We start from the raw sequence: 15,991 nt of genomic DNA on the forward strand, positions 1-15,991 counted from the left end.
GTCATTTATTCCACTAACAATAATAATAGCAGAACGTGACATATGGTGCTTGGTTGAGTCTGCAAGCGAACGTGACATATGGTGCTTGGTTGAGTCTGCAAGCAACTCTATTATTTCTCCATGAAAACGCAATTATGACAAAATGGATAAGTGCACCAGAATTAAAAGCTGTGGAAAATATATATAATGTTAATATAACAAAAGACTGAATCCGATGTGGAAATCACAGCACTCGTAAATCATGGCCAATCTCTCACTTTAGCGGAAGTAGATGGGTCTAATCGCTCAACGTGTCATGGGCCTGTATTTTAACATCTATTTGAGATTATGCGTCACTCGATTTGAATGCTTTCAAACTAAATCGGTTTTGAGAATCACCTTATAATATATAATTTTAGACAACCTCAATAGTCAAGACTACATAAGACTTTAACGAAACCGTCAGGTAGTCTCACAACAATTGTAAAAGAAAAGAATTGACTATGAAAACTCATGAACATGCTATTTATTTTATTCAAAGAATAAAATTGTAATTATACATTCCCATTAATCCAACCGTTACAATAATCATCACATCGCTTGTAGATAAGAAGAAGATCTACAAGGAGTAGAGGCACCACTTAACAATACTTTAAGCCACGATGGCCAGTTGGGCATAATTCTCACTAGTGACAAACTAGTCACTTCCTTAAAAAGTCTTAAGAACAAATAGAACTACAGTAGGAAGAGACATCAATATGTCTGAAATGACACTCTTTTTTAATAATTAAAATAAAAAGAAATTATAAAGAACCGTCGCAGCTCTTTTGATACTACTATTTTATACTTATTTTCTCCAACATTGCTTTTCGGAAATTACATTATTGGAAAAATTACATTTTAGTACTCCAAAACTCTAGGCCCTTGACACTCCTCCACTTAAACGGTCGATGTCCTCGTCGACTAAACTCGTCCGGGGTCTTCAACTACCTGCTTAGATGTTCGATTCTTTTCCTCACTTTTGATTGGCTCCATAAGAATTGCTGCTATTTCGGTGCATAAAAGTTATTTGCTGGAGTACCCATATCGAAAGTCTTGTCCTTGCTGAATCATTTATCTTGTCAATTAAGGTACTAGAAATCTTCAATCTTCTACGAATGTGACTTGAGGTTAATATTTTAGTCTTCTCTACAAACTTGTTTGTTGGTTGTTGTACTCCTTTTCTCCTTTATGTCGACAACTACTTCTGGGTGATGATAGCTCTGTAGAAATCTTCCTTTGACGAATGGCATGTTGCTCCAACCTGTTCACACAAGTAGTTGTGTAAATGGAAACCGATCAAAAACTTTTGATCTGCTTGCAAAGACTCACATCACACACAAGATATCAACGCTATTAACCTGCAACATACGCATACGACACTTATAATAGCAAGGTTATACTTAAAATAACTTATTACAACAAATTACACAAGAAACAAATATTAAATTATACTAATACAATAATAATAGATTACTGATGGGTACTCCCTCATTGGGACGTAGCATTTCACTGCCTTAATCTCAAGTCCCCTCTTCGACGTACATACTAGTATTGCTCTTGCTATCATCCTCCTCTCAACCGTATGGCTCCTTAGGTTGCTTTTCTACTCAACCATATAGCTAAAACTGGACTTGATTCTAGAGAAAAAGCATACTACCCCCACTTTTCAGTTTCAAGAAAGCTATACACTATATTTCAAGATTAGTTCACGCAAATCTGTTGAGTCCATCACAAAAGAGGAACCTGATTTGTGACAACACAAGGACATACAAAATAATTAGTTTTGAAAATAACATTTTGAAACTTCACACACCATATCAGACTGACTTGAGAGGGTTTCCTCTCATACTCTATATCACACTCAAGTGTATCACTTTGGAGCTCCATCTCCACCCGTCACCTTAGAAATAGTTTTTATTGTCACCATCAGAATTTATCACCTTCATTCTTTTAACATCCTGCAACACCTGATGAGGCCTTTCACACAGATAACATCATATTGTGCTCAACTGCACAACTATTGTGTTACTTGACTTCCATGCATTCTTTTCCTATTTCCACCAAAACTTGCATTTAACACCTCACTACTATTATGGTAACGTCTATCACTTTTGTCCGCTCCCCCATTTAACTTTTTGGCCCATTTGTTTTGGACCAACTGTCTGTACGATATGGAGAGTTGCACTTTCCTTGATCTCTTGGTTAGTATAACCCACTAACTCTTCGTCATCTCTTGCTCCACACTATATTACTCCAGGTTTTAATCTTCTTTAGAAAGGTTTTAAGCTCCATGATATATCTTGAATTTGTTATCAGCACTCCCCTATACTTTTCTAAGTCAAATGCTACGTCGATGGAGTAGAATTGACTTTCTATCTCTTCTCACTATCTCATGGGAGTGAGTTGAACATCTCTATCCATAGAATCTTCCCTTCCAACTTACCATCACAGTTTTAATGTTGTTAATCAAATACACAAATACTATTCTCAACCTGTCTATACAACAATATTTTTTTTTCCATAACATCAAGAAATAAATTTATAGTGAAGAGGAAATCATTTACCTTCACCACCCCACAAGCATCACAACAAAATTTATTTTTCTAGGTTCAACCATTGCCTACTTCATAGACATTCGCATTGGAATTGACTAGTAGCTCTCATTTATTTCAGCCTAGCCCACTTCATTAGCCTTCTCATAGGAATTAGCTTGTAATTCTTGTTATTGATACTTGATCCTCCAGTTCACTTCCGAATTAATGAACATAGTCTCTCGTCTATCACATTCAATGTCACTGCACAGCTCCTGCAAAACACACAGGAGGCCTCTACCTCGACTCATTCTCAGTAGATCTCTACCTCAATTTCATCTCAAGAGGCCTCTGCCTCAATTTTAACACAGGAGGCCTCTGCCTCAATTCCATCTCAGGAGGCCTTTGCCTCAATTTTAACAAGGAGGCCTCTACCTTAATTCCATTTCAGGAGGCCTCTGCCTCAATTTTAATAAGGAGGCTTCTGCCTCAATTTTAACATAGGAGGCCACTACCTCAATTTTAACAAAAAGGCCTCTGCCTCAATTCTATCACAGGAGACCATTGCCTCCATTCTTGAAGGTACTGATCTTGGGACTCTTAGATGGCCTCAAGCCCTATTGGCTCATCCTCGCCCTTATCTTTATATTGCGAGATCATTACTCTCTCTCCAAAGGTCACTAAAGGAGGGTGCAACACCTAGTCATTACCTTCTCTCCAAAAGACATATCAAACGGAGTGTGCAGAACTAGATCATTACTTTTTCTCCAATTAGTGCACACAGTCGAGAGTGCAGCACCTCTGATTAAAATGGCCACCATAGCCAACATGCACACATCTTCTCCTTACGCCACATTATGCGTATCTCATTATATTTTTTTTCATATGATGAAAAGGACTGACTTCCTCTCCCATGTCAGCCTATTTAAGGTGGGACATTCATTGACTCAAGCACGAAGCTCCTCAACCCATTTCTCTTAGGTAGTAAACACTCTAGTAGGATCTCATCCTATTATTCAGATTGCTCGCTGATAGAAACTTTGCTCTGATACCATATGTCACGAGCCCGTATTTTAGCACCCATTTAGAACCGTGCGACACTTGATTGGAACGCCTTCAAACCAAGCTAGTCTTGAGAATCACTTGCTAATCTGTGATTTCAGACAATCTCGATAGTCAAGACTACGTAAGACTTTAATGAAACCCTCAGGAGATATACATTTGCAAGCCTCACAACAGCCGTAAGAGAAAAGAACTGGCCATGAAAACTCATGAACAGACTACTTATTTTATTCAAAGGGCAAAATCATAATTATGCATTCCCATCAACCCAACCGTTATAATAATCCTCACATCGCTTGCAGATAGGAGGATGATCTACAAGGAGTAGAGACACCACTTGACAACACTTCAAGCCCACGATGGTCAGCTGAGCACAGCTCTCACTGGTGGCCAACTAGTCATTCCCCCTAAAGAGCCTTAAGAACAAATAGAACTGTGGTAGGTGAGATGACACTCCCCTTAATAACTAAAATAAAAAGGAATTATAAAGAATTTTCGCGACTCTTTTGACACTACTATTTTACACTTATTTTTCCCAACATTGGACAGTGGGTAATGGCCATTCTATTAACTTTTGGTTGGACGCTTGGCTCCCTGATGGTCAAATTCTAGCAGATTCTGCCTTTAGACCTCCAGATTCAACAATGCTTAATGATTCAGTTGCTAGTTACGCAACAAGCAATGGCCAATGGAATTAGAGAATTCTTGAAAATTTTCTTCTTGTGTCCGTGTTGTTATCCCTTAGACCTGCCACATCTCTTTTTGTACTAGCAATCTTAACGCCCCTTTGTGGGCGCATTCCAGCACCAGCCATTTCACCATTAAATCTGTGTATGCCATAATCTCAGACCTCCAAGACAATGCAAGAGATGATACCTGGAAGGCAATTTGAAAATGGCAAGGGCCACACAGAGTTAGAACGTTTTTATGGCTTGCCTATCACAACAGGATCCTAACGAATTCTAAGCATATGAGGAGACACATTTATGCCTCTGGCCGCCGTGAAATTTGCAGGATGGATGAAGAAACTTCTCTCTATATTTTAAGAGAATGTCCTTTCACGTGCCAGGCTTAGAAAAGATTGATTCTAAAAAACATATGCAATGAGTTCTTTGCTCAGCAGTTAGTGCAGAGCTGAGTCATGTGAAAATCTACGACAAACTTTCAAATTCTCACAGGACGACTATTGGCCTCTGCTTTTTGGAATGTCTTCTTGGAAATTATGGCAATGACACAACTCCCACATTTTTGGAAAGGAGGCCATAGCCCTTGAAACTTTCATCCATCTTGCTATCATGGAAGCTATGGATGTAAACTTCGCATTGAATAGTATACCAAGACATGATGGCAAAGAATCCTTGCAAATTATGCTAAGTTGAATACAGACGCATCTGTATCTAGAAGCGAGCATCGAACCTTTAGAGTAGGAGTATTCAGGATTCAACATGGCGCTGGCTAAAAAGCTTCTTTGTCTCCCTTTTGATTAGCCTTAAAATTGCTAAATCTCTGGGATATAGTAAGCTTATTGTGGAATGTGATAATAGAGCTACTGTGGATGCCCCCAGTAGCTCAAATTAGGAAAATTCCATTGTTTTGAATTTATTCGGACCAACTTTTTTTGCTTTGTTTAGCCACATTCCATGTGAGGCTAACTATTATGCCAAAAATATGGCTACACTTGCATCGTGCATTAGAGTCTCGCTCAAAATTTTAAAGTAACCACCTACCAACCTGAGATTTTTACTGCTGAATAATACTGCTGAGTCTGTTTTCTTTGAGTTAGACTAATTTTTAATTGATCTCTTGTTTACTAAAAAAAAAACTCAATCAATAATATTCTAAAGAGTACCTCAAAACCAAATTAATTTAGTTTTGGTTTGATTTCTGAGTTTAAACAAATAAAGGTACAATCCTCTTTGTATCTCTAGCTAAATCATAACGTTATATTTATGGATATTAATAACCTTTTTCAACGTCGTGAAACTGCATCTCATTAAAATATTTTTAGTACTTTCATAATATATTTTTTTTATAGACAATAAAATTTCATAAATATTTGAATGAGTATAAGTGAAATTAGCTCCATATTCTTTTATGCTTGTTCTTTATTTATTATTTATTTTTTTCCTATATACTTGAAATAAAGTTTATTTTTAAAATCTAGAGAGACTACTTCTCTCTAAAAATAGCTCATCTTTCCTTTTTTTTTTTTTTTTTTTTTTTCCGTGGTTGCCAATGAATTGGCTCCCAAAGTTTACTTCTCCACCCTTCTAATTTTTTCGCTTTCAATTTTTAATAATACTTAAATATTTTAATATATCTACATTCACTTAAAATTTTCTTTTGTAGTTGACTTAATTTTTTTTTTCCATTTTTATGAAATCATTCTTCCTTGTTCATCATTTATTTTGTTATGAAGTGTTTTGACAATGCTATTTTATTAGATAAATAACCGATTTAAAACATTAACAAAAAACATAGATAAAAAGTTTAAAAAATAATAGTTATGCATTAAAAAAGAAAAAAAAATTTATTATACATACATCAAATTATGTATATATAAACAATTACAAACTAATATTTTACCATCCATCAGCTGAGTTTTTATTAATACTTATAAATGAATATAATCATACATAAAAGGCTTCCATTTTTAGTTTGAGTAAGATAAATCGTAATCTTTCTTTGGAGAAATTAAGTACTTGGTAATTGAACGCTACACAATCAATATAAGTCATAAATCCTATATCTTGCAATAGCAAGATTTTGCCTATTAGCCTTGCTGTGAAAGGTTGTTTGGCATTGATCCGTTGAACCGGACATTTTACATGCATGATAGATTTTTTATAATTAAATTTAAATATAAGAATAATGAAATTCTAATTAAGCAATGATATATTTGAAGTTCAGAATTAGTAGTTAATACAAAGAAAATTTATAGTGTAATTTTCACTTTGCTTTACTCTTTCAAGTTCAAATATGATATGCTATGTTATTGCCTCATATGCTATATTTCCTACCCTTATGCAATGCGAGTTACCAATCTTAATATATCAATTATTAAATAAAATATGCGTTAAAAAATTTCTATTAACATGCACAAAAAATTAATCTTGAGTATAATTATTTACATCAACAACATATATTCTCAGAATATAGATTAACATATCTTTCCCATAGGAATATTGCCTAAATCTGCAGGAAAAACAATAATTAATAATGATGCACATATCAATTTTTGGATGAAATAAAAAGGCATGTAGCAATGTGGATGGGAGCTAACTTATTTATTGAGCGATCAATGTGCAATTTGTTCACGAGTCTTGGTTTTTGTGTCTAGAATATAAAACTAGAAGCAGTACAATTAAGAATGCCTATTTCCTAAAGAGTTGGACTATTTCTTGGAGATCATATGTAAGGACATCCAATTTGATTTCAGATCCTATAATTTACCGTGTATATAATTTCATTGTCTAAAGTAAAAGTAATTGAAAAAAATTCGTTTAACCAAATAAAACTACTATAATCTAAAAATTAGAGTATAATTAAAACTTCAACTTGGAAATAACATAAGTTTAATTATAGTTCATAAAGTATAAATTTAAATATGGGTTTACTTATCAAAGATGATAGGATCTCTATGGGTTGGTTCTATACCAAATCCCATATATAACGGCAAATACGACGCCGCAATCGAAACTTGGATAAAGATCCACCTTTATACAGATTTTGATAAACTTACCATGAGAGACACTAAGAGTATGACCATCAACACCAACAAATCACCAAATTTTATTGCCAATTTCTGAAAAAAAAAAAAAAAAAAAAAAACAGCAAAATACTCAATTGAAAAATTAGGCAACTGAACCCAAGCAATCATCTATGGACCAATCCCGAAACACCAGATAATGGCCAACAATCATCTGTGGACCACCCTTCAAAACTTGTTCATACTCTGAAAGATTAGAAAAACTTACTAGGAAAAAACTATTCACCAAGATCCATAACATCAATTGGCGATTTCACTGCCACAATTGAACCAATGGCTTTTGCAAATAACCAAACCCAATTGAACAACCCATTAAATAAAAACATAATCAAATGACAATTTGACTGATTATTATTATTTTAAATTGTGAGCCAAATGTCTATAATTTAATGGTTTATATTAAATAAAATGATAAATTATACTTTAATTTTTACATTTTTACATAAATGAATTAAAATTTTTTTCTTCAAAGTGTAGAAATATTTTTATTATCTTTTTTAAATTAAATACTTAAGTTTTAATATAATTAATGAATCAGTTCCTATTTTTTTAAAATTATACACTTAAATTCTCCTATAATCAATTCATACTCATCAATTATAATTTAATCATTTTAATTATTTATTTTTTTAACACTTTTTATTTTTTAATTTTTATTTATTAAAATATTTCAATATTTATAATTTTAATTATTTTTAATTGATATTAAATTATCTTTAATAGATGGTAAACTTATATAAAGAGTATTTTAAAAAAAATTATACTTTTAAAAAATTTGATCTTTCTCTAAATTTAAATTCGTATTTATAATGGATGAAAAATTATAATTTTAAACATATTAAATATAAAAAAATTTAAAATTTTAATTTAAAAAATATAAAAAATAATTTATTAACCGCACTAAAATTTAAAAATTAAAATATAATTTATATAATATAAAATTTTTCAATATAAAAAATTTAAATAATTTGAAAATATTTTAAACATTTAAAATATTTATCCTCTAGTTAATCAGTTAACACACCAAATTAGGATAGAAGAATCTTTAATTTAAATGCATTAATTATTAAAAAATTTAAATATTTAATTTTCAAAATATAAATATCACATTATTACAAATTAAAATTTAAAAAAATTTTAAATGTTGAATTTTAAAAATATAAATATCGCACTATTTAAAACTTATATTATAGAAACCTAAACAAAAATAAATGGGCGGGTTTGAAAGTACTTCATTCCTAGTCTACTACAATTGTGTCTTCATCTTCTCACATCTTGTTCTTGCCGTCGAGAATGGCTGATGCGCTTGTTTCCGCCATCCTGCAGCAGCTAACCGAGATCATTCACCGAGAGGTAGAACAAGGAGTGAAACTACTCGGGAATGTGGAGAGAGAAGTTGAACAGCTCACTAGCCTTTTTGAGGCTATCCAAGCTGTTCTTGAAGATGCAGAGAGAAGACAACTAAACGAGGTCACTGTAAAAAATTGGTTAGCCAAGCTCAAAGGTGTTGCTTATGATATGGATGACATTTTGGATGAGTGGAGTACAGCAATCTGGCAAATGGAAAGCACTGAGAAGTCTCCGGCGGCTAGGAGGAACAAAGTAAGTTCTTTCTTGCCCTCTTGTTTCCATTTCAATCGGGTGATGTTTCGGTATGATATAGCCCTGAAGATCAAAGAAGTTCGATCTAGGATGGATGCAATTGCTCAAGAGGCTGCATTTTGCAATTTTAGGCACAGTAAAGAACACGGGCATAAGCATATTATAGAGCCTGAGAGGCTAAGTACTTCTTTCGTTGATGTATCAAGGGTTTGTGGTAGAGAGCAGGATAAGCAAATTATACTTAGAAAGTTGTTGCATAAAGTAAACCAAGAAAATGAAGGACTGCAAGTCATCTCCGTAGTAGGGATGGGAGGAGTTGGGAAGACGACTCTTGCTCAACTAGTTTACAACGATGATGAGGTGAAGCGTCAATTTAAGAAGAGGATATGGGTATGTGTCTCAGAATTTTTTGATCAAATCAGGATTGCAAAAGCAATCCTTGAGACCCTTACTGGGGTTTCACCGAACTTAAATGAATTGCAATCCCTTTTACATGATATTTCAAAATTCAATTGGGAAATGAAGTTCCTTCTTGTCCTTGATGATGTTTGGACTCAAGATGGATGGGAACCCCTTAAACTCTCCCTTGAGTGTGGTGCCCCAGCTGGGAGTAGAATTTTGGTGACCAGTTGTAAAGAAACTGTTGCAAAGAAGATGGAATCCACCTACACGCACCACCTAAGAGAACTAGCTTTCGATGAATGTTGGTTGCTGTTTAGTAAGGTGGCATTTTATGGAAGAGGTAAGGATGAATGTGAGAATTTGACAGAAATGGGTAAAAAACTTGCAAATAAATGCAAGGGCTTGCCTTTTGCAGCAAAGACTCTAGGAGATCTTATGCAATTGAAAAGGACTAGAGATGAATGGAGAAATGTTTTAGCTAGTGAATTATGGGAACTAGAAGAGGTAGAAAGAGGTTTATTTCCCTCTTTGCTATTGTGCTACTATGATTTACCTGCTGCAGTAAGACGATGTTTCTTGTATTGCTCCATATTCCCAAAAGATTTCGAGATGGAGAAAGATGAATTGATTAAGTTGTGGATGGCTCATGGTTATCTTGGGGGAACAGAGATGGAACTAGTTGGTAAAGGTTACTTCGAAAACTTAGTAGTTCATTCTTTTTTCCAAGATATTAAAGAAACAGAAGAAATGATTGATTTTGAAATGAGAAGCGTTACAACATTCAAGATACATGATATTGTTCATGACTTTGTACAGTCTCTGACGAAGAATGAATGTTTTAGGTTGGTTGTCCTTGGCCCTGAAAAACCAAGGATTGGGTCTTCATATGAAAAAGCTCTTCATTTGAACTTGATACTGGCTGAAGGGCTTCCTTTTCCTATGTCTATTTACAAAGCAAAAAATCTGCGTAGCCTCTCTGTTAAAACCAGAAGCACTTTGATTTGTGCTGAACTACCTGATTTATTCCTGCACTTGACGTGTCTAAGATCTCTGGATTTGAGTGAATCTTCCATTGCAGAAATTCCAAGTGAAGTGGGAAAGTTGATACATTTGAGGTACCTCAACTTGTCTCAAAATGTTGTTTTGAGGGTGTTGCCTGAGAAGTTATGTAATTTATTTAATCTACAATGCCTTAATCTTACCGCATGTAGATCTTTGACAAAATTACCCCAGGGAATGGGAAAGCTTACAAATTTGAGACATCTCCAAATGATTGGTTCATGTGTAAGTTTCATGCCAATAGGATTAGAGAGGTTAACTTCCCTTCGAACATTATCTTATTTCATTATTTCTATTGGTGAGGATGAAACTAAAACAGCTAATCTTGGAGAATTAAAGAACTTAAACCAGCTTCAAGGCAATCTTTTGATAAAGAATCTGGGAAATGTAGTAGATGCTGGTGAAGCTCTGAATGCAGATCTCAAGAATAAGAAAAACCTCGGTGGTTTATTTTTAGATTTCTCTCGAGAGGAGATAGGGCCACCATTGAATTATGATGATTTGATTAAAGCATTACAAGCACCTTCAGACTTGGAATATTTACGCATAGGTGCATATAAAGGGATGTCACTCCCTAATTGGATGGTGTCTTTATCGAAACTCAAGGAGCTTGAGATCGTTGATTGCAGCTGTGAATTTTTGCCTTCTTTGGGAAGATTATCCTCCCTTGCAAAACTGACAATGGAAATTAGAGGCATGAGAAGGTTTGATGATGGATTTCTAGGAATACCAAAAATTACTAGTAACAGAGAGCTAAAGAAAGATGAGGGGGAAATGTCATCAATTACTGCCTTTCCGAAGTTGAAAGAATTCACAATTTGTTATATGAAAGAATTGAAAAAATGGGATGGAAGGGAAAGGAGAATAGGAGAAAATGATGCTTCAATAATAATGCCACAACTTGAGTACTTGTGCATTCTGGACTGTCCATTGTTGAAGGCACTGCCGGACTACATCTTGACAGCACCACTGAAGGACTTGATTATCTCGAAGTGTCCCATTTTAGAAAAATGTTACCAGAAGGGGACTGATCAATATAGCCGCAAGATTTCACACATTCCAAACATCAACATATACTAGCATGAAAATTAAGTGATGCTTGCTTTCTTCAAAGGTCAAAGGAAGAAGCCATGAAGCAAAAGGTAAAATTCTTCTACTACTGCTACTGCTTACAATAGAAGAAATAGCAGAATTTATGCTGATTTGGTTTCACACAAATATCATAAAAAAATTTATTTGGTTCATATTTTACATGCGTCAATGTTGAAAATGTGAAGAAGGTATAATTAGGCACCCTTTATGAATGAAAATAAATCAATCAGATCAAACTAATTAGATGATACTTTGTTATTTCTAGATTTATATTTCTCGTCCCGCTCAGCTTTTGCATAAGTTGAATGAAAAATTGCAATTAGGGCCTCTCAATCTCTCTCTGCACATTCCATTGGCGTTGCATCCTTGACCATTGTTGTTCTTCTCAATGTGGCTTGCTGTCTCTGCCACCTCTAGCGCTTTTGTAATTTTCAGGTTAGATTTCTCTACCTTCGTCCATTATTAGTTTTTCAATGAATCTGCTATACTGGGCTTAATTAAAAGTTAATATGTAGAGACCTTTTGTTGTTTTCATATATCTTTTGGGGTTTTTGGGCGCTTGCTAACTGGTGCTTGCCTTTGAGTTGCTTCTTATTATTGTGGTAGAACGTTTTTCTTTATGTATGACATGCGGAATTATACAGGATTATGTCAAAAACCAAAGCTACTGGAATAGAATTTCAAAAACCATAGCTACAGGAATAGGAAAAGGACCTAGGCTTAAACAAATGGGTCATTTGGGATCATGCATGTTAAAATAAAAGCCATGGGCAACTTGCAGAGCATACTGCTCGAAAAGAATTGCTATATTTGATTTGTCTTTATCATTTAACAAATGGTATTAGAGGCTATTTGGTTTGTTTTATAAATTAAATCTATTTTAAGTAATCAAGTTTAAAGTATCTACCTATTTTAAAACTACTAAAATTATTGTATATCCTAATATATGTATATAAACATTATTTCGGTGTTTGGATAGGCTACTATTTTAAATTTCTTAACAATCTATTAAATCTGGAGAATCCTATAGACAATAGTTGGAAGTTCTTTAGTTTTCATCTTGTGGAAGGTGATTTTCAGAATCAAATAAAACGTCTCAAGTTTTAATAAAGATAGTTCTGTTTGTGCACGTGCAGATGCGCATGTGTGTTAACCTTGCACAATCTGCAGGTTTATTAACATGAAGATATCTGCAGGTTCATGAACCTGCACGATCTGCAGGTTTGTGCACCTGCAGATATTTTACTAATGCTTATATTTATATAAATAAGTTATGATAAAAAAGGGTACAAGTGTGTATTGCTTTCTTACTAACTTATAAGTTAGCAATGATGCTGCCATTGCCAATAATTCTTTGTTTTTTTGAATTATAAAATATTAAAGCTTATTTCATTCCAAATACTTAATACATGGGATTCAGTAACATCTATTGAAAAGTCTCAATCTTTTGGAGAGCCCTGGTCTAAATTGTAGCTATTGCTTGAGATCCTAATTTGATCATCTTGAATCCCATGGTAAACAGAAGCAAAAGACATGATGGTTATGAGACTTGCAGAATCAAAAGTCTCTGGAGGAAGAACTGAACCGGAAGCCAGGAATGCCTCTATAACTTGAGAAATGACGAGAATTAACAAAAATAATATATATCTCTATAATATTTACTATTTCTTCTTTTGTTTATTAGTCATGCAAATCACATCAATTAAGCCATTTCCAAATTCACTGAACTTAAATGAACATGAATGTAATATTAAAACAGCATAAAATCCATATAACATTTTCATGTCATAAATGTCACCCTGACCCGCCACAGAACAGTACTTTCTTCCAATATCTTGGAGGATCAATTAGTTTTGGACCAGAACCCTTGAGTATCTGGAGGATAAGTGCATGTAAGAAAAAGACAAACAACCAAAATTATTAGCCAAAAAGGGAATTTAGCACATCATAAAACAGATGCAACTAGTTGAAGGTCCAATGATACGCATAAACTACTTGTGCATTTAATCTGCTCATTAACAGTGTAATTTAGCACATCATAAGTCAGCGTCTTTCTTTCTTTTTCAGTGAGATTGCTGTGTAGCCATTTTGGCTGCACGGTTGAGAATAAACTAAAAGTAAAAATCAATATACTGGATTAAAAAAATTGAAAAACTAATGACAATTGTACTATATTATTAAGAGTGGTCTTCAAATCGAAGCTTGAAACGTTATGGGAGGACACGTTTAATAAAAAAAAAAACACGAGTTATTGGCAATGGCAACATCAAAGATTTAACTGATGAAGAACCTGGAGAGAGAGTTATAAAAAGATACATGTGTGTAAGAAATCATGACAGCCTTTCCTGTAATGCTAGGAAGAGAAGTCAAAAGAAGCAACTGGTGAATGCTTAAGATCACAGGCATCTACATATTTCCCTTCATTGTCATAGTCACAATCACATGCTTCTGCATTGATATCACCTGTACCACCAATCCTAAATGAGATTAATGAATTAAAATAGGAGTTCGCTTAAATGAAGATAGAGAATGAGACGATGCAGATTGAAATGCAAAAGCCGAATGAGATCGTAAGTCAGCTCGTGGCAAAGCGTTCATCAGCTCCTCCATTAGGTTCTTTTCGGTCTCAACATGGATCATGAAATCCTCCACCTGGTCCTTCGCGTCGTGGAGCAGATGATAATATTCAGATGACGACTTTGAGTCTCTGGTTTGATTGTATTTATATTTAGCATGATACACTTGGTGACACTATTCCTGTACTTGTTGAAATATTCATTTAACGGCCATTTAATGAAATTGCATTATTTTTACATACTGAAACACAAACATCCATTACAAACTAAGTTATTTTTACCATACAAAAATGTCTGTTTGAAAAAGAAATTGTCCATTTTGAATAACAAAATTAAGACATTGCCTTTCACTTTCAATTATTAGTTGCATTCATTTGTTAAGTGAAGATTGATCTTTCTAGCTTTTTTAGGCCTTTCTAGCTTTTTTAGGCCTTTCTAGCATTTTAAAAAACTCAATACTTGCCCGTATTTATATTTTAATCAAAATTTTTTAATTTTAGTTTAATTAACTCAATTTTTACATTTTAATATAATTTTAATCAATATGTAAATTTTTAAATTTAATAGTTTATATAGCAATTTGATAGTGTAATTAACATTATTATTATTATTATTATTATTATTTATACAAATTAATAATCAAATAACTGAAAACCCCAATATTTATAGTATTTTATATTTTAATTTAAATATTTTAATTTTAGTTTAATTGAGCCTAATGTTTCCATTTGGATATAATTTAGTCAATTTTTAAAAATTAAAATATAAGAATTCATATAAAATGTCAAATAGAATATTTTATTATTTTTTAAATATAAACTAATTTTATATAAAAATAATATTAACTCATAACTAACTACAGTTAAATGATATATTTAATTTTAAAATCATAAATAGATTTTATTTTGTATTAATAATATGAAGATTTTATAATAGATATATTATTTTTAATTATATGGTATATGCTGCTATTTTAGATTAAATAATATGTTTATTATAAAATATTTATAATTATTATTATAAAATAAAATTTATTGAGCTAATTTATTCAAAATTTAAATGTTAAATTAAAATATAAAATGATATAAATATTAGGTCTTTTCGATTAATTAATCAATTAAAAAATAATTATAATAATACATATGGCATGCGAGCTAAATAATTAGATTGTCATCTAGACTATTAAATTTAAAAATTTACATATAAAATTGTACTAAAATATAAAAATGAATCAATTAAACTAAAATTAAAATATTTAAATTAAAATATAAATATATGCAAATGTGGAGCCTTTTTGGGATAATTGGCCTTATTAAATTAGTATTAAAGTTGAGATTTGTGATGTAAAAAATGGTGAACGCACAAGTGGAGGTGGAGTCATTCAATGGAAAAAAATATTTAGTCTATGGCAAAACATTGTAAAGGATGTTCTTGTGTAACAAAAATTGATTAAAGTTTTGAATAAAAAATAATTCGCAATGATCCGACCATGATATAAAGGAGTTTTAATAAAAGGCAGTAAGTATAATTAGATTGATATTAACTTTTGATGTGAAATATAATATTTAGAAGTAAATTTTTTTAATTATATTATGGAAGAAATTAAAAAGTTTCTACCTATCAAAGTCACTACTTACAAGCAATTTATATTTGAAAATGAATTATACCAATCAAAAATAAAAGAAAATATGAATATTTGAGATTATTTTAATTCAATTAGCTAGTGTAGGGTAAAAATCGATGATAAAGGTAAAACTCTCTCCACAATCCTATAAAAGTTTAGTGGCAGCTCTAACAGTTGGAAGGAGATATTAAAAAATAAAATATTTATGATAAAATATCGTGAAAAATGTCCTTGTATAACAAGAATTGATTAA

General features: G+C 32.6%; 1 protein-coding gene across 6 annotated transcripts; it reads left to right on the forward strand.

Annotated features, from left to right (window-relative positions):
* Positions 1 to 8,593: 8,593 nt before the first annotated feature.
* Positions 8,594 to 14,349, forward strand: LOC110610375 (putative disease resistance protein RGA3). 6 transcript variants are annotated; one of them, XM_021750278.2, is made up of 3 exons: positions 8,594 to 11,588; positions 11,804 to 11,973; positions 13,896 to 14,349. In XM_021750278.2, the coding sequence occupies exon 1, from the start codon at positions 8,677 to 8,679 to the stop codon at positions 11,524 to 11,526; it is 2,850 nt and encodes a 949-aa protein (XP_021605970.1). In that variant the 5' UTR covers positions 8,594 to 8,676; the 3' UTR covers positions 11,527 to 11,588; positions 11,804 to 11,973; positions 13,896 to 14,349. The 6 variants fall into 6 exon arrangements, with proteins under 6 accessions (XP_021605970.1, XP_021605969.1, XP_043811340.1 ...); XM_021750277.2 differs by having other exon boundaries at positions 14,043 to 14,349; XM_043955405.1 differs by having other exon boundaries at positions 11,862 to 11,973.
* The last annotated feature ends 1,642 nt before the right edge of the window (positions 14,350 to 15,991 follow it).

This window comes from Manihot esculenta, chromosome 3 (genome assembly GCF_001659605.2).
Source record: "Manihot esculenta cultivar AM560-2 chromosome 3, M.esculenta_v8, whole genome shotgun sequence".
Classification (NCBI taxonomy): Eukaryota; Viridiplantae; Streptophyta; class Magnoliopsida; order Malpighiales; family Euphorbiaceae; genus Manihot; species Manihot esculenta.